This window comes from Meleagris gallopavo, chromosome 4 (genome assembly GCF_905368555.1).
Source record: "Meleagris gallopavo chromosome 4, MGAL_WU_HG_1.1, whole genome shotgun sequence".
Taxonomy (NCBI): Eukaryota; Metazoa; Chordata; class Aves; order Galliformes; family Phasianidae; genus Meleagris; species Meleagris gallopavo.
This window is the reverse complement of record NC_139407.1, coordinates 10,556,089-10,574,126: the sequence shown is the minus strand read 5'-3', so window position 1 is coordinate 10,574,126 and position 18,038 is coordinate 10,556,089. Positions and strand designations below refer to the sequence as shown.

General features: G+C 47.1%; 1 protein-coding gene and 1 long non-coding RNA gene across 2 annotated transcripts; both read right to left on the bottom strand.

Moving 5' to 3' along the window:
• Positions 1-2,855: 2,855 nt before the first annotated feature.
• Positions 2,856-4,850, bottom strand: LOC146544408 (uncharacterized). Its single transcript, XM_085221930.1, has 2 exons — positions 4,826-4,850; positions 2,856-3,982 (listed from the first exon to the last, which is right to left on the bottom strand). The coding sequence occupies exons 1-2, from the start codon at positions 4,848-4,850 to the stop codon at positions 2,856-2,858; spliced, it is 1,152 nt and encodes a 383-aa protein (XP_085078056.1).
• An 8,000-nt stretch (positions 4,851-12,850) lies between these two features.
• LOC104910535 (uncharacterized) lies at positions 12,851-17,584 on the bottom strand. The gene is made up of 5 exons (XR_014882772.1): positions 16,559-17,584; positions 15,783-16,190; positions 15,599-15,685; positions 15,040-15,453; positions 12,851-14,061 (listed from the first exon to the last, which is right to left on the bottom strand). It is a non-coding gene; the product is annotated as an uncharacterized LOC104910535 (long non-coding RNA).
• Positions 17,585-18,038: the final 454 nt, after the last annotated feature.

Below are 18,038 nucleotides of genomic sequence, written 5' to 3'. Positions count from 1 at the left end.
ACTCCAGCTGACACTACCAGGTCAGAGAGTAAAGTTCACTGAGGATAACTGGTCTGACCTTTAAAGACAGAGATAAAGAAGGCATTCGGAACCTCTGCCTTATCCTTGTCCTCGGTGGTCACATTCCCAGCTTCATCCAGTAAAGAATGGAGATTCTCCTTAGTCTTCCTCTTACTGTTAATGTGTTTGTAAAAGAATTTCTCAACCAGAGGCCAGGTTGAGTTCAAGCTGGGCTTTTGCCTTTCTGATTTTCTCTCTCCACATCTTAACAACTTTTCTGTACTCTTTCTGAGTCACCCGTCCCTTCTTCCACAGGAGTTAGATTTTCTTTAGTTCCTGGAGCCTCAAGAATAGCTCCCTATTCATCACACCAGTCTTCTTCCCTGCCGGCTCATTTTACATCTCAGAGGGACAGCCAGCTCCTGCACCTTTAAGACTTCATTCTAGAAGAGTGACCAGCCATCTTGGACCCCTTTATTCTCTAATACTGAAACCCAGGGGAATCAACCTACTACTCTTCTGAATAATTTCAAGTCCACCCTCCGGAATTCCAAGGTAGCACTTTTGCTGTTCCCCCTCCTGGCTCCTCCAAGAATCGAGAACTTTACCACGTTGATGGCTCTCTCACCAACTGCACCAGAAAGTTATCCTCCATACACTCCTAGAAACATCCTAGGAGGTTTAAGTAAACTATACGTTAATAAAGCATGTGTTTCATAGGGAGTTTCTTGTTTCAAAGCGCGAGTAACATAAACGTCATAGAGTAGGAGCCCATAGCAGGCAATAGGAAGGTTAGGAACAGTAGAAAATTTCCTCTTCTTCCAGAAGACCTTGAAAAACTGTAGGATATATGATGCCTCCTGTAGAAGCTTTGCTGGTAATTCCAGTGTTCGTGATGTGATTCTTAACTTTAGAAGTCGTGCTTGAGTTGATTTGCTGCTGTGCTTCAGGTGAGGAACTGCAGTTTAGGAAGTTCTGCAAACTGCAAAAGTGAGTCAGGTGTGTTCAACAAAAGAAGTTTCATTTATTGTTCCCTACCGGAGCTGAGTTGGTCCAACGTTTAAAACTGTCTGTTAAATATCTTTCTTGGATTCTTTCAAAAGTGCAAGTGGAAAAGCAGCGGGTACCGATTCCTACAAAAATGATTCCAGTAACCCACATTTGGTTGAAGTTAGGTGTTGGGCACCCCCCTCTCTCTCCCCCCGAGGAGTACAGAGCTTCCGTAGCCCCGGTTCGGAAACATGTGTTGGGTATAGGTATACTGTGGGGACCGACTCTCCAAACTGATATTGGAGAGTTTGAGTTACGGATTAGAAGTATGAGTGTCTGTGTGGCGTAATCAATTTTAGCAAAACTAGTTGGGGCATGGAGTAGAAGGGAGATGCTGTATGACTGAGAAGCAGGCATGGGCTACCTATTCTGCATTGCAGGTGGTAGAACCAATCTCAGAAACAGCGGAGGTAAAATAGTCAAGCAATTTTGCACATTCAGGGGCAGGAGAAATAACTGGCTCGTATTCCTAAGCCAGAGGCGCCCGTGCCCGAATGGTGGCACGCTAAGTCACTTTTCTGGCACAGTGCCGCTGTTTGTCCTCTTCGTCACCGAAGGAGCAATTGCAGAAAATGCTTGGCCCCGTGACACACCACAGCAGTGCGCCCCAGGAGGTTTCCGTCACTCCACCGCAGAAGAGAGTCATACGAGAGGGAAAATAGCCAATTCCAGAGGATGCCTGGTACGCAGATAGTCCAGCAGAGGAAATCCAAGCTAATGGCTTGCGGTTGCGTCCCATCCCTCGACTGAGACGATCTGGTTTGAAGAGGTCCACGGACAGGATAGCCAGTGGACTGAATTATGAGCAGTGTGGCTAGTTATAACCCAAGAGGCCGACACCTTGGATTGCACGGTGGGCCACTCAGGACTGGGCCACGGACGCCCAAGCAATCTGGGGCAGAGACATGTGGTTTGATAACGTGGTTATGTGGAAGAAATGTGGTTTCTTCACAAGCAGAACAGCAGCGACGCACTGTTTTTTTTGGGCTGTGGCTTGGTAGGCTCTTCCCTGCTGGAATGGAAGGAAGGGAAAGTGAGAACATCGGTATACCGGCTTTCTCAATATCAAAACAAAGGGAGGAATGTGAAGAGGAGCAGAAATTTGCAATAACTGGTCCAGAGAAGAAGAGGGCTGACAGAACTTCATTAGGAAGTATCTTATATTCACTGAGTATACTCTGTAATTAGAGCGTTGTGCCAGACTAACTTTGTAAATGAGTGCTTTTGAGTGAGCATCTTGATAAGCAGCATTTTAAAAGGCGTAGAATTTTGTAAATAAGAACCTTCAAGCAGACACCCCGTCCCAAACTCCTGCTATGGACGCATTCATCACCCAGAGGGGCCTCGATACACTCGAGAGGCGGGCCCTCCATTGTGAACCTAACGAGGTTCAACAAAGCAAAGTGTGAGGTTTTGCTCTTGGGTAGAGGTAACCCCAAATACGTATACGGACTGGGAGAGGAATTCCTAGAGAGTAGCCCTGCTGAGAGGGACTGACAGGTCCCAGTTGATGACAAACTTACATGAGCCGGCAGGGTGTGCTTGCAGCCCAAAAGGCCCTCGGTATCCTGGGCTGCATCAGAAGAGGGGTGGCCAGCAGGGCGAGGGAGGTGACCGTCCCCCTCTGTTCTGCCCTCGTGAGGCCCCAGCGGGAGTACCTGCCAGTGGCAGGGGAATTGGAACTTGCTGATCCTTGAGGCCCGTTCCAAACTCAGCCATTCCGTGGTGCCACAAAGAAAATGCAGTAACAGTTATAGAAACAAAGAGACATTGCAAATTTATTAGAAAGAGTCAGGCGGTGTACTCTATTTCAATGAGAGCCGGGTGGCATACTCTAGTCCAAGGAGAGCCAGGCAGTGCACTCTAGTCCATAGAAAGCCAGGCAGTGCGGCGTGTTCCAAAGAGAGCCAGGTAGCAAGGTATATTCCAGAGACAGCCAGGCGGCGTGCTATGTTCCACAGAGCTATGTTCCACAGTTTGGTGTGTGCCAAAGCGAGCCAGGCGGCCTGGTATGTTCCAAAGTGAGCCAGGCGGAGTGGTACGGCCCAAAGAGAGCCAGGCAGCTCTGTATACGCTAACAAGAGCCAGGTGCCATGGTATACTGCGAAAGGAGGCAGGCGGCGCGGTATATTCCATGGAAGACACAGGTGGCATAGTATGTTCCAGACAAGAGGCAGGCGGCGTAGTACACTCCACAGAAGTGACCAGTGGTGTACTAGCTTCCGTAGAAGCAGCAGGCGGCGTAGTATCTTCCATAGAAGTGGCGCGTGACGCAGTATTTTCCGAAGCAGGCGCAGGCAGCGTAGCATATACCACAGAAGTGACAGGAAGCATAGTATTTTCCATAGAAATGGCAGGTGGCACAGCATATTCCACGTAAGTGACAGGTGACATAGAATATTCCAAAGGAGATGAAGGTGACGTAGAATGGCCCAAAGCAGACGAAGGTGACGTAGAATATTCCAAAGCAGACGCAGATGGCGTAGCATCTTCAACAGCAGACGCAGGCGGCGTAGGACATTCCAAAGCAGACGCAGGTGGTGGAGTGTGTTCCAAAGAAGAAGCAGGCTAAGTAGTAGTTTCCCAAAGGAGGCAGGCGGTGCAGTAGACCGCAGGAAGAGGCGGGTGGAGTGGTAGATTCCGTAAGAGAGGCAGGCAGCATAGAATAGTCCCAGAAAGAGCCAGACAGCCCAGTATATTCCCCAAAGGAGGCAGGCAGCGCAGTATATTCCGAAAAAGAGGCAGAGAGAGTAGTAGGTCACAAGAGCCAGGCACTGCAGTAGTTTGCAGGAAGAGGTGAGCGGAGTAGTAGATTCCAAGAAGAGGCAGGCGATGTAGTAGATTACAAGAAGAGCGAGGCAGCGTAGCCGATTCCAAGAAGAGGTGGGTGGCTTAGTAGATTCCCAGAAGAGCGAGGTGGTGGGCAGCAGCCCTGTCACAGTAGCAAGTGTTGCATGAGCATCTACCGTGTTACCGCTGTGTCTCTATGTTCACGTGATAGGCGGTAGTATTGTAATAGAGCAGCGCTCAGGGCAGCCGCCCATCAGAGACTCAAACCCTCTAGATGCCCCTTCCCCGTGTTTGTCTCTATAAACACACAGAACTAAAGCAAGAAGCAAAGGCCACAGAGGGCCTTTTTAGGCCCAGGTGCTGTACCTATTACTCATCCAGTGGCGAAAAATCGTACTCTGATACAGTTCTCATCAGGGAGGGAGCCGGGGGGAAGTACATTGGTCACACCTACACGAAAGGGGAAAGAAGGAGACCTCGAGTCCACTTGGACTTAAAATTGAGCAAGACTTTGGATACATATTTGAGGCTTCCTTCAAAACCGTTGTCCCAGAGAAGGGACGGTGGTAAGTCCTGTGCTTGCTCTTCAACCATGCCCTACGCTTCTGGAATACACGATGATACCTTCATCATATACAGCATTATGGACCATACCTTCCCATTTAAGGTTTTTCTGGAGGGGTTTTTTTCTATTTTAAGAAACTACGTGACGTTACGGAGAGGCGGACCACCTCGGTCTCTAATGACCGGGCCCGAGAAGAACCTTGTTTTGCATTGCAGCCTCTTACCTACGTACAAAGACACTCAGAGCAGCAGAGGCTGGGCCCCAGTGGCTCTGTGCTGCTCAGCACCGTAGCGCCCTTTGCTCTCTCTCATCAGGTGGGATGAGGGAGAGAACTGGAAACGAAATTGAACCCGTGGGCTGAGATATGAACTATTTACCACAATGGAAGAGGAAGACGGTGACGAAAACACGACTACTCACCAGTCGCTAACGCATTTACAGCCATAAATGCTGCTGATCAAGGGCCGGAACCGGCACAAAATCTAACCTGCAGCTCTAACGTCAAAGCAGCAGCTCCGACCGCAAAGAAGGCCGCAGCTCAAACTGCGACGCAAGGCAGCGGCTCCGACCGCAAAGAAGGCCGCAGCTCAAACTGCGATGCAAGGCAGTGGCTCCGACCGCAAAGAAGGCCGCAGCTCACACTGCGAAGCAAGGCAGCGGCTCCGACCGCAAAGCAAGGCAGCAGCTCAAACTGCGAAGCAAGGCAGCGGCTCTGACTGCGAAGCAAGGCAGCAACTCCGACTGCAAAGCAAGGCAGCAGTTCCAGTTGCCAACCAACTGGACACAGCACTGGGACACCTGCATGACATCATGGAGTATGTCACAGACGGAAAAAGGAAAGGTCAAAGAGGATTAAAATGTGACCACCCACCCAAAATTGATAAAACGTTTTTTTTCGGAACAGGCCTGAGTATAGATTGTACGTTAATCTAGCTATGTAGTGTGCAAAGTTTCGGTTGTTCAAGAAGACGATGTGTCTATTGGACGTAACCGGGATTTCCTTTTACCCCTCTCTCTGATTCCCCTAAGCCTATCTCAAACCAATCGGTGCGATCGAAGAAGGTCTGTAAGCCTTTTCAAAATCTGACCTTACACCATTTATCTTTTTGGCATCTGCTCGTCAACAAGGAATAGTAAAGTATGTGTTTAATAGGGAGTTTCTTGTTTCAAAGCGTGAGTAACATAAATTGCTACAAAAATATTGCACAGACTGCAGTACCGCACCTGCATGGATTCCTTGCTTCCTATTCATAACTTGATTTGTCTGTTAAAGAGTCAGGGAGTGATAAGCAAAACTCACTCACCTTTTGACATCCTCAAATGGCATTGCGACAAGCCTGTGGAAAATTGTGGAGGTTGACGGTAGTCTACTGTGGCCTGAATGAAGTCACACCCCACTGAGTGTTGTTGTACTGGATGTGTTAGAACTCCTGTATGGAGTTAAAAGTTGCCTTGAGGTATGCCAACACTAGCATTGCTATTGCCTTCTTTTCCCTTCCTTTGGCCACAGAACGCAGCTCTACGTGATAAATTGCGAAGGCCACCGAAGGAAAAGGAGAATCACGTCAGTTCGCAGAGGTAAAGGCTGTCCAGCTGGCCTTAGATGTTGCTGAACATGCGAGGTGGCCAGTGCTTTATCTTTATACTGACTCATGGATGATGGCAAATGCCTTATGGGGGTGGTTGCGGCACTGGGAAAAAAACAACTGGCAGCAGAGGGGTTAACCTATTTGGGCCGCTGAACTGTGGAAAGACATTGCTGCCCAACTGAAGAATATGGCTGTAAAGGTGCACCATGTAGATGCTCATGTGCCCAAGATGAGCCTGTTCTTCACGCTACTGAAGAACAACAAAATAACCATCAGGTAGATGGAGCTGCCAAAATGGAAGTGGCTCAAGTAGACTTGGACTGGCAGAACAAGGGTGAATTATTTCTAGCTCGGTGGGCCCATGCAACCTCGGGCCATTAAGGAAGGGATGCAACATATAAGTGGGCTAGATACCGAGGGGTGGACTTATCTGAGGATGCTATTGCACAGGTTATTCATGACTGTGACTCATGCGTCGCAATTAAAGAAGCAAAGAGGATGATACCTTTCTGGAGGGAAGGGCGATGGCAAAAGTATAAATATGGGGAGGCGTGGCAGGTTGATTTTATCACCTCGCCACGAACCTGCAGTGGTAAGCATTACGTGCTTCCCATGGTGGAGGTAACCACTGGGTGGCTTGAAACATACGCTGTACCCCATGCTATCGCCCGAAACACCATATTGGGTCTCGAGAAACAAGTCCTGTGGCGACATGGCACCCCAGAAAGAACTGAATCAGATAATGGGGCTCTTTTCAAAAATTCCCTTATAAATACTTGGGTCAGAGATCATGGCGTCGAGTGGATTTATCGTATTTACCAGCTTCTGATAAAATTGAACAATACAGTGGGTTGTTAAAAACTACGTTGAAGGCAATGGGTGGCGAAACAGTTGACCACTGGGAGAAGCATTTGGCAGCAGCCACCTGGTTGGCCTACACTAGAGGATCGATCAGTCACGATGGTCCTGCCCAATCCAGCTCTCTACATACCATGGAGGGAGATAAGGTCCCTGTAGTACATGTAAAGACCATGTTGTGAAAAGCAGCTCGGGTCCTTCCTGCTTCTGGAAAGGACAAACCTCTCTGTGGAACTAGTTTTGCAGAAGGACCTGAGTGCACTTGGTGGGTGATGCAGAAAGACGGGGATGTTCAGTGTGTACCACAAGGGAATTTGATGCTGGGGGATTGCAGTCAGTAATTCCATGTATAGATATGTATATAGATATGTGTGCGTAATGCATTTTAATTATTGCTTGTTTGTATATATGTGTATATATTAAGCATGATGTAGTGATTTGGAATAAGTGGTGGAATGTCTTGGTTTTATGACTTTCCTCCTCACATCGTTGCGGCTGTTCTGTCTTTGGGCCCAGCTCTCATCTCCCTACCCTCCTCCTTTCCGTTCCCCTTTTTGGGCCGGTGGGCCTGCGGGCCTGCTGTTCCCCTGTCATGGACACAGGGTGCTGTGACACATATTTTTCAAAACAGTACTCAGTACAGACTGTATGTTTATCTAGTTATATCGTAGTCAGCGTTTTACTGGCTGGTTCAGACCGGCTCCGTGACAGGGGGGACTGGGCAGGGGGGACACACACAGACCCACGCCCTAGGAAAGGGAAAAGGGAAGAAAGGGGAAAAGGGTAGAGAGATGGGCCTAAAAACAAAACAGCGGCAGCGATCTGAGGAGAAACAAGCTAAATTACTAAATAAGATATTGGAATGCGAGATAACACACTATAATACAATATGCTACTATATAATTAGAATCGAAGTAAATAAACAAATAAAATGAGAGAGAGCATCCGAAAGCCAGAGGCATAATTCTGACGCTGAGGTGAGATGATCCGGAGAGCTCACACACTGCCAAGATCAAAAGGGCAGGTCAGGAGATCCGAATGACTTTTATCATCTCCCTCTGAGGAGAAATGGTAACAGAACGGTGAACAGTCCTCTGGCGGATGTAGATTGAAGAAGGTCAGTAAAACTTTTGAGAATTTGACATTAAGCCATTTACGTGGTTAAGTGGTTAAAATATGCAAATATTGACCTCTTAATCAAGATCACTTTCTCATCGAAAAAATAGTTGTGTATTTGATTATCCATTTCATCTTCCCGTGGTAGTCTTGTTTAGGCAAAGATGTACATTTTCATATTTCAATACTGCTTGATGAATCAGTCCCTCCAACCTGGCAATTAATGTAGATGGCGAGCTTGCGGTCTGTATTTTGTGACTTGTTAGAACATTGAATAGACCAAAGGTTATAGGTTGTACATGAATTCAGCGGTGCGGTCATTGACGAACTCCAACGCTTAGCCTTGCTGGGGATTTGAAAATCACTGGAGCTGCTGATGCATCACTCGTACAATGAATAGCTTTCCAAAAATGAATAAAATTTTATCAAAAGCAAACCTGATTAAAAGCCACATCAGTGCTCTGCTCTTAACTTAGGAATGGCTTACGATGGTCTATCTCTGTGCAATCATATACTGTGAATATGTGTAAAAAAGAAAAGAATTAGTTCTGCCTCCATGGATCCATTTCTATCATAGAAAGGCTTGTGTTGTAAAGGACTTTAAAGATCACTTAGTTCAAACACCTCTGCCATGGGCAGGGCTGCCACCACTGGATCGGGCTGCCCAGGGCCCCATCTGATCTGTCCTTGATTGCCTTCAGAGATGGAGCAGTCACAACCTCTCTGGGAATCCCGTGCCACTGCCTCACAGTTTAAAGCCATCCCACCTTGTCCTATCACTATCATTTTGTAGCAGAAATGCTAAGTCACGGCCTGAAGCAGTGATTGAGCACCTGGTGAGAAGTCAGGGCCAACCCGGGGGAACTCAGGTGCACGCAATGTACCTGAGCAATTGCAAGGGGTGGAGCCAGGATCCACCCCTTCCCAGACCTCATTTAAGGGTTGGCAGTGGAGGCAATGGTAATTTGTCTGGGGTTTTTGAGGTTTTCTGAGGGTAAGCAGCTTTTTTTCCTTCATTTCTGCAGCTGCTGCTTTTAGGCTCTTTCTCTTTTGCTGCAGCTAAAGGCTCTGTTACTCTGCTGTTATTGCTGTAATCCCTATTACATTACGGTGTTACACAGATCATGTAAAAAGTTGATCCCTTTCTTGTTTAAAAGCTTCCTTCGAGTGCTATAAGGCCGCAAGGCCTTTTCTTCTCCAAGTTAATCAAACCCAATTCCAGCTTTTCTTCATAGGAGATGTGCTGCAGCCATTTGATCATCTTCATGGCTTCTTCTGCACCCACTCCAACAGCTGCAAGTATTTCTCACGTTGAGGGCACAGGACTCTAGATGGGGCCTTATGTGGGCAGAGGGGCACCTTACAGCGAACCTGCTTCGTTCACTGTCAAGTCCTGCCAATTAAGTATGGTGTTACCTGATCCTTGTGTGGAGAAAGCTGCTTCCAATATGCTATGCACTTTATAGGGGTTCTGTGCATACTTCAGTGCCTCTTTAAGATTACAGAGACTCCAAAGCGTGAGAACTTCTCTCCAAAGGTGAAAGCCTTTGCCTCTTGGCTGAAATTCCTCAAAGTTACTTGCAAAGTGGATGAGGGATTCTTATTGACAGGGGTTATTTAGGTCTTACTGTCTTTAGCTCGAGGGAGAAAATAGCTAATACAGTAACTCAGTGTTTGAAAGCCCAAGTTCAAAGCGTTGTCTTGTGTTTCCCTATCTTTAGCAAAACTGTAAGGCTGACCCAGAGATTTGCTTCTGAGACAGAGAACTGAAACTTGTTTCAGCACACCACTGAAATAGCTTTATTTTCTTTTTTCTTTGGAAGACAATTTTAATTTTGTTGTTTATTTGTTGATTAATTAATCAAATTAACTCCCAACTTTCCCTAATTGACAGGTTACTCATTCTTAAAGTTATATGTGGTCTGTTGAGAGGATGGTGTGAACACAATGAGAAATTCTGACCATGTAGGATATACCTGTGGAATAACAATTACAGCGGTCTGAAGAGGAAGGAAAAAAAAATAATGGCAATCTGATGGCTGTTTTATACCACGTAGAGAACCTAAGCGCTTCAATATAGGGTTACTGAATCTAAAAATCTAAGGGCTTAAATATCTTATGGGAGTGACTGGGAGAAGGAGCAGCTGAAACTTCTCCGTGGTGGTTAATCCCTTAGCTGCTAGACATTAGATTTTCTTTTTGGTTGCCTTTTGATTTTTCTTTTTCCAAGTGATTATTCCTATTCAAGTTCTTCTCATCATTCCACTTCTTTCCGGGAAGCAGTTCTGCCTGGCTTCTCTAAGGCTGCTGCGTCTAGGTAATATAAATGGCTTATACTATAAGCAATAAGATTTGCAAGACCCTATCTCAAGCTCTCCTCTTTCCTTACTTTTCCTGCTTCTACCACTGGTTTTTGGTGTGTCTAATACTTAAGAACCTATGATCCGCTAAATCAGGTAAAGAAGTTAAAAAGACCTACTGTTGTTCTTGGATCTTGTGTGGGTTGTTTTTTTTTTTTTGTTTTGTTTTGTTTTTCTCCTTATTTAAAAATCCCTGTGGATTCAAATTCATTGTGTAGATTTTTGGAGAGGAATTTATTTTCTTACTTGGTAACCCAATTTGATGTGCAAGTTTGATTACTATGCACGTTATTATCACATTTCTGAGTGAGTATAGATATTGGAGAAGGTTAGAGCTTCCTCATGTCCTGTGCTATTAGGGACTGGTGTTCAGTATAAGCAAGGAAGGATCAAGAGTCAGATTTTAGAAACTGCTCACAGTAAGATGCTGTTCACTGTCGCCAAGCCCACGTGAATTAAGGATTAGAGCTTTTATTTCTGTTTTACCATAAAATTTAAGAAAAAATTAATTATAAAAGAGAAAGCAAATCACTTTTTCTATTCAGTGATGGAAGAATGCACTTAAACAGCCTAGCCTCTGGTTAAAGAGACAGTAAAGAGAGGTTATACTTCAATTTGTAAGGAAAGATACATTATAAAGACAGTCATTGTGAAAGTCCTCTTCAGAATGTGTGCGTTCAGGAAATACATTATTAAAGGAAGGGGTTTTTTGTGGTTTTAGGCTTCACACCTGCAAGTTGTACTTGTTGCTCAGTCATTCTAGATATTAAGAGTGGAATACGTAGTAATAACATTACTATGCATAAAATTTGAATATTGAAATGACTTGGATTGTAGCAGTTAAAAATAGCCAACTGTTAGTGGGAGGAGATGTTTAGTCATTAGCTATTAATTTATTACCAATTAAGATTTCTCGTGTTTCTGTATTAGAGGGATGTGTCCATTAACTTCAACTGTCTAATACGTTCAGGTTAGGTTAATAATTGCTATCTCCCTGTTTTTTAAGTGTTTGTATGAGTTAATCACTGCTCAGCAATATCCCGCCACTTAAAAGAATGTCTGGATTACAAAAACTAGATGTCTTCACATGTAGTTTAGTTCAAAGCATGTATTATCTGTTTGAGTATGTAAGGAAAATCCCTGTCAGGCAAGCAGGCCCAAAAACTAAACCCTGCCTTAGAAAGCAGTATTCCCAATTGCATTTAATCAAACAAAACAGTGACCTACTATTTGGCTTACAGAGTTAAACAAGATTGCAAGAGGCCGGTGGACAGCTGCTAGACAGGTTCCACAGGGCTTGTTTTTGGAGCCACTTCTCTTCCCAGTTTCTGGATAGGGGACTTGAATTTGCATCCAGTAAGTTTGTGGGTGACACTAAATGAGGAGGATCTTTTGACTCCTCAGGGGTAGAAAGGCTTTGCACAGAGCTCTCAATACAGTAGTATGCTGCACAGTCGCCAACCACGTGAAGTTTGAGGAGCTTCTATACCTGGGATGGGTCCATGCTAGTTATATGTACAGACTGGAGGATTAGAGGCTAGTGAGCTGCCCCCCCGGGAAGGAACCTGAGCTGTGGCCGAGGGCTAGTTAAATTTCAGGTCAGTGGTGTGCCCTGGCACCCAAGAGAACCATAACTGTACCCTGCAGTGCCTTGGGCCTGGTCGTACCACCTGAGCTCTGCAGCGGTGCAGCCTCCCTTGGAGTGCTGTGTGCAGTTTTGGGCACCATATTTTAAAGAAAAGTGAATCTGTAAGAAAGTGTCCAAAGGAGGGCTATAAAGCTCACTCACCCCACCTACATGAAAAGAGGCTGCAGTGAAGTAAGGGTAAGCTTCTTTTTCCAGGTAGCTTAGTGCTTAGGAACAGCCCTAAGTCATAACAGAAGAGGTTCAGGTTGAACATTAGGAAAAATACTATTCCAAAAGAATGCTGAGGTCTTAGAACAGGCTGCCAGAGGAGCTGGAGGACTCACTGTTCCTGGAGGTGTTCACAACAAGGGTTGGTGTTGCAGTGCTTCATAGGTTAAAGGGTATGGCAGCGAGGGGATGAAGGTTGGTGTAGATGATCTTAGTGACTTTTTCCACCCACCTTTTTGCTTCTGTGATACAAAGATGGCTGTTAGGTAAGATTCATGACAAGCTACTCCAGTCCTACAGTTAATTCAGTCCAGAGGAGGCTGAGGGGAGGTTTCACAACAGCCTAAAGCTCCTCACAAAGGAGGCAGTGCTGAGGTCTGCTCACCAGTGGCAGCAACAGGCCCTGAGGGACGGCATAGAGCTGTGGCAGGTGGAGATTATGAACAGTTTCTCTCCTCTAAGGTTGTAGACATTGCACCATGCTCCCTGGGGCAGCAGCCCCAGCCATCAGTTAAATAAGTGTTTGGACAAGGCTTTTGGGCATGGAATTTGAGGTGATCTCACACAGAGCGAGGAGTTACCCCCACTTCTTGTTTACAGAAACAAACACACACCTTAGTGAATTCATGCACATTTATTTTACTGAAAACTTTCTTCCTAAAGCTCAGTAGTACAACTTCCTCTAGAGGGCTTTTAAAACTTGCATTCTTCTTGCCCTGAGAAATGACTTGGTAATTACCTGCAGCTATCTTGAACATAGTGAACAAAATAACATACTCATTTCAATAGAGTCGCCATTATGTTAGGGCAGTATCACTGCTAAGTAAACTATCTCCAGTTTCTATCCTGAATAAGTTACCTCATTCAGCAAAACAATTAACATTGAAGCAAGTGAATAATTGCCAACGCTTATGTAGAGATACAATACACTACATGCAAACGTTTTACTCAAAGGCAGAAAACAAATGCAGTTCACTTTCTTTTAAGGGAAAGAGAAATGCAGAAGAGGACAGCTTTGTGTAGCTTGCATTGCAGTTTGGTCTCAGTTGGGGATGAAAGTTCACGGGAACTAGTTTCCTAAAAGCTGAGAGGAAGGGTTTACTTGAGAAGCACTAGTTTGAATTATCTAGCTAGAAACCAGAGATAATTATCAGCATACTTACCTTAAACAAAAAGGTCACTCCACTCTCCAGCCAGGATTCTTGCCTTCAAGTTCAGGAAGCTCTACCAATTCAAGAAAGAATACTATCCAGAAATTTAGCTGCAACAATGCAAACAGAGGAAACACACAAGACTAATTCATTCGGTGAGTAATGCAAGTTTTATACATTATAGTTTTGAAGTAGGTAACTTGTAAAAATGTTTGTTATTGATTTAATTCTTCCTGGTTCTGGTTGTTGTTTTTTTTTTTTTTTTTAGAAGAAAACATACAATGCTAATTTGATTGCAAAAGGGCTAATTTTTCTCCCCTTTCTTATCCCCTGAGATAAATAAGCTAGGGTCAGGAGTAAGGGAATGAGTCTTAAGTGCAGAAATAACCAACGCATCCTCTTTTTTTTCCTCTGGAATAAGTCTGAATTTGTTTTTTTAAGTTGAAGACAAACAGGTCTCCACAAAACTTTACGTAGCTGCATTTAGCCATTCCATTTTAGTACAGATTCTTAGGAATAGGAATTGCTAAGAGAGCATTCTTGCCTTTGGTAGAAGCAGTCTTTCAAAAAAAGTAAAACCGTAAGGTGCTAAGGCTAAAGATAAGAGATGCATCATTACCTGCTTCCCACCACAGGGAAGCCACCTTAGTTGTTACCAGTATTTGGGGGAGCACACGTTGAAATAGGAAGAACAGAGGTATGCACAGATGTTCTTGTTGAAGCAAAGCTGTAGAAGAACAGATAAAGAAGTTTCTCTTAAAATAGAGACCCTGTTGTTTGCTATTTAAAAAAAAGTCAGTTTAAGCCTTTAAGTTACCTGCCAACTGATACAATTCAGGACTTTTCCCAAGAGACATCTTAAGTACTACGATTAAAACCTTGCCCACAAAGAGATTAACAAATGCAGAAAACTATCCAGAACTATAAACTTATTTTGTCTCACAGACCTCTTAAGAGAAGGCTACATAGGCAATTCCACTGTTTTGTTTTTCCATTAAACTGACTATTTTGCCAGCTTTTCTTAGGAAAGAAGTTGTAGAGAGCAGAGCAGCAACTTTCTTCCTAGGTAAGCATAGATCACCATCCCCGAGCGCCCCCCCACCCCCCCCCTCCTGGGGAGGGCGAGGGCGCCCACGAGCGCCCCCCCGCCCCCCCCTCCTGGGGAGGGCGAGGGCGCCCACGAGCGCCCCCCCGCCCCCCCCTCCTGGGGAGGGCGAGGGCGCCCACGAGCGCCCCCCCGCCCCCCCCTCCTGGGGAGGGCGAGGGCGCCCACGAGCGCCCCCCCGCCCCCCCCTCTTGGGGAGGGCGAGGGCGCCCACGAGCGCCCCCCCGCCCCCCCCTCTTGGGGAGGGCGAGGGCGCCCACGAGCGCCCCCCCGCCCCCCCCTCTTGGGGAGGGCGAGGGCGCCCACGAGCGCCCCCCGCCCTCCCCTCTTGGGGAGGGCGAGGGCACCCACGAGCGCCCCCCCACCCCCCCCTCCTGGGGAGGGCGAGGGTGCCCACGAGCGCCCCCCCCTCTTGGGGAGGGCAAGGGCACCCACGAGCACCCACCCCCCCCCTCCTGGGGAGGGCAAGGGCACCCCAAGCATCACAAAAAATTCCGAGATTGACCATCCCACCTCCCACCCAAAAAAAAAATATAATCTCTTCGAGATAGTGCAAACCCCAGTCTCCAACACCCAAAAATGAACAAAAACCACACCTACCTGTTGACTGCCACTTCTACAAACTCCAGCAGCACAACCTTCCACTTGATGCACCACAACTAGAAGGAAGCAACTCAGGAACAATAGACCCCACCTGAAGAGACAGCAGACAAACCCTGTAACACAAACAGCACCAAGACACCAAACTCTGACAGAAAAGGACTGCCATAGCTCCACCACTGCACATGGCACATACACAACCTCACTCCCCCAGAAGACCCACCATACTTTCAGACCTGAAACAAAAGCCCTGTCCCAACCAAAGACTCCATCCCAGGGGCAGCACATACAAGGCAAGAGGACACAGCTCACCTCATTCCAGACCTGCAGGAAGACATCATAAACAGCCTCTGAGGGGCCAAAATAGGATGCTCCCCACACACACCACCATGGGCACCTTTTGCAGCCCTCACCCTGGGGAAAAAAAAAAAAAAAAAGATTTGCAGAGCCATAGGGATCAGAAAGGTCCCACTCCCTTGCTGAAACCACTGATCACCAGGAAAGCAACCCCACACATCCCCAGAGTAGAAGACTCAGCAGCCTATCCCATTACTCACACCATTAAATCATTCTTGCTTCTGGAGTTCAGGTCATGAACACTGCTCCCATTACTGTCCACATGAACCAGTCTCCATCAGCTGAACTCCTGCAATTCAGATATGTAATAACAGTAGCAATATTCCCCCTTGTATCATCTACCACCCTTCTCTCAGAAAGAAGACAGTAATAACACATAACACTACCTTGTTGGTCTGGCATTATATCCACTCCTAAGAGGTTTCTTATCTTCCTGTCACTTGATGATAATATCTCAAAGTTGTTCCATCATATTCTTGGGGATGGAGTCAAGCCCAACTGGCCTAACTTCACACAGGCCATCCTTCTCACCCCTTCTGAAAGCTGGGGTGACACCGGCTATCTTCCAGTCCTCAAGCATCTCTCCTACAAGAACAAACGTAAGCAATGCAATAGAAAGCATTTGGCAATCACTTCTGCTACAGTACTCACAGGCATATTCCATTAGGGCAGGGATCTGCAGCCATCAATTTTACTTAAGTGAACTTTGAGCAGCTCCTCTGCACTCAAGAGGTCACCCTTCTTCAAAGACTGTTTCCTCTGGTATTACCGACAAGCAATCTCAGCAGTGATCACTGAAAAAAAGAAAAAAATAAAAACACAACACCCATTTGTTACCTCCTCTTTCTCACATCCCCTATTACCAGGGCCCACACTTACTATAGCAGAGGCCCACTTGTTCCTTAGTCTCCTGTTTGCTACTGAGGAACACACAGATTTCTGCTAGCCCTGATCCCCCTCTCAAAGCTGATACTAAGTGAGCCGTATCCTTCCTCAACCCATCTTTACCTTCTCCCCTTTGACTTTATATGCAAGCTCCTCATTCACCCCCGCAGATCTCCTGCCTTTTCTGCTCAGCTTCTTACTCTTTGAAATGCAGAGGTAGTAACACTCCAGTGTCAACTGCTCACAAGACCCCTTCCGATGCTCTTGCAGGGCATACCTCCACACAGGTCCTCTAGGAGGAGTAAGTTGTCTTCCTTTAAGTCCTACTCCGCATCTTCCACACAAAATCCTGAATTCAGTCACACTCGAGGCCACCTTTCATCTTCACTTACTCAACAGGGAGAGCAAGCTCCGGAGGCACTCTGCTCCTCATCAGTTCCTCCATCACCCGTGTCAGAAATTTTACCTTCAACACATTGCAGGAGCCTCCTGGAATGAGAGGGCCTGGCAGCCTTGCTCTCCTAATAGCTGACACTGCAGCTTGAGCTTACCGTGAGAAAAAATGCCCACAGCTGTAAGGCTACTCTCAGCTGTATGCAGAAGGTCTCATCAACATCCTCACTCTGGCCTGTAACCAACACCCCCAGTGATCTAACCCACACTTACCTGCTGCTTCAGCTTCACACGCAACTGCTCCGCTGGCTCTTCGTTCCTCTGTAGGCAGGGCTCAATACATCCCGGTTCTCTCACTGGAAAAGCTGCTCCACCACCTCACTGGTCTCTTTCCTAAGAAGAACAGAGCCATCCGCAACAGTGTGCAGTCACTCAAGCTGCCCCTCTACATCCCCACGATGGGAACAAGTTGATGCTCCTGGAGTCACACATAAAGGGGGGGAGGAATCCACTGTCCATCCTGTTAGCAGCCACTACTGGAAGAGGGAGGGGCTGAAGCACCCACAAAACCCTATTTGGGTGTTGAGGCCACCCCTGGGCCGTGCTCGGTCTCAGGCAGTTGAGCGGCAGCCCCGTGCCGCTTCTACTGAGCAGCGTGAAAGCGGCTATACACAAACCCCCAAAAGAGAGTACTTACTTAGGGACTCCCAAACTCTCACCGGTTTGGACTGACGAGAGGCTCCGCCGCAGCCCTCGCTCGGCCTGCAATAAGAGGAAAAACTCGTGTTATTTCGGCAGCCCTTAGCGTTGCTTCTTACACCCGGCAGCACCGAGGCCGGAAGAACAGGGCTCCATCCCGCTCGCTCCCACCGATGACAGCAGGAAGAACTAAAGCACTCCCCCGAAGAACCTCGGGGGGGGCCGAGAGCACCCCGGGGCTGCGCTAGGATTCGGGAAACCGAGCGGCAGCCCGTTCAGAAAACGCGACGGGAGCCGGGCAGCGACGCTAGCTCCTACGCCGGCCCCAAGAAGAGCGGGGCGAGGACCCGGCAGAATCCTGCGGCAGACCGGGAACCCGTAACGACTCCCGAGCTCACCGCCTCCACTGTCCCATTACTATTAGAAGCGCTCACCGGTTCGGGCTGATCCTTACCGCGAGAGCGCTCACGGCAGCCTGAAAGAGGACAACAAACAGAGAACGTTAAAAAGAATCCCAGCGCCCCATTTACAAAGCAGATCCCCGCTTTTCAACCCCCGTAGCGCCAGGACTGGAAAAAGAAACGAGATCCACCCCCGCAGGCGAAGGATCCTCAGGAACCACCTCGATGCTCCCGGCAACCTCCGGCGGAGCTTAAAAGGCGTCG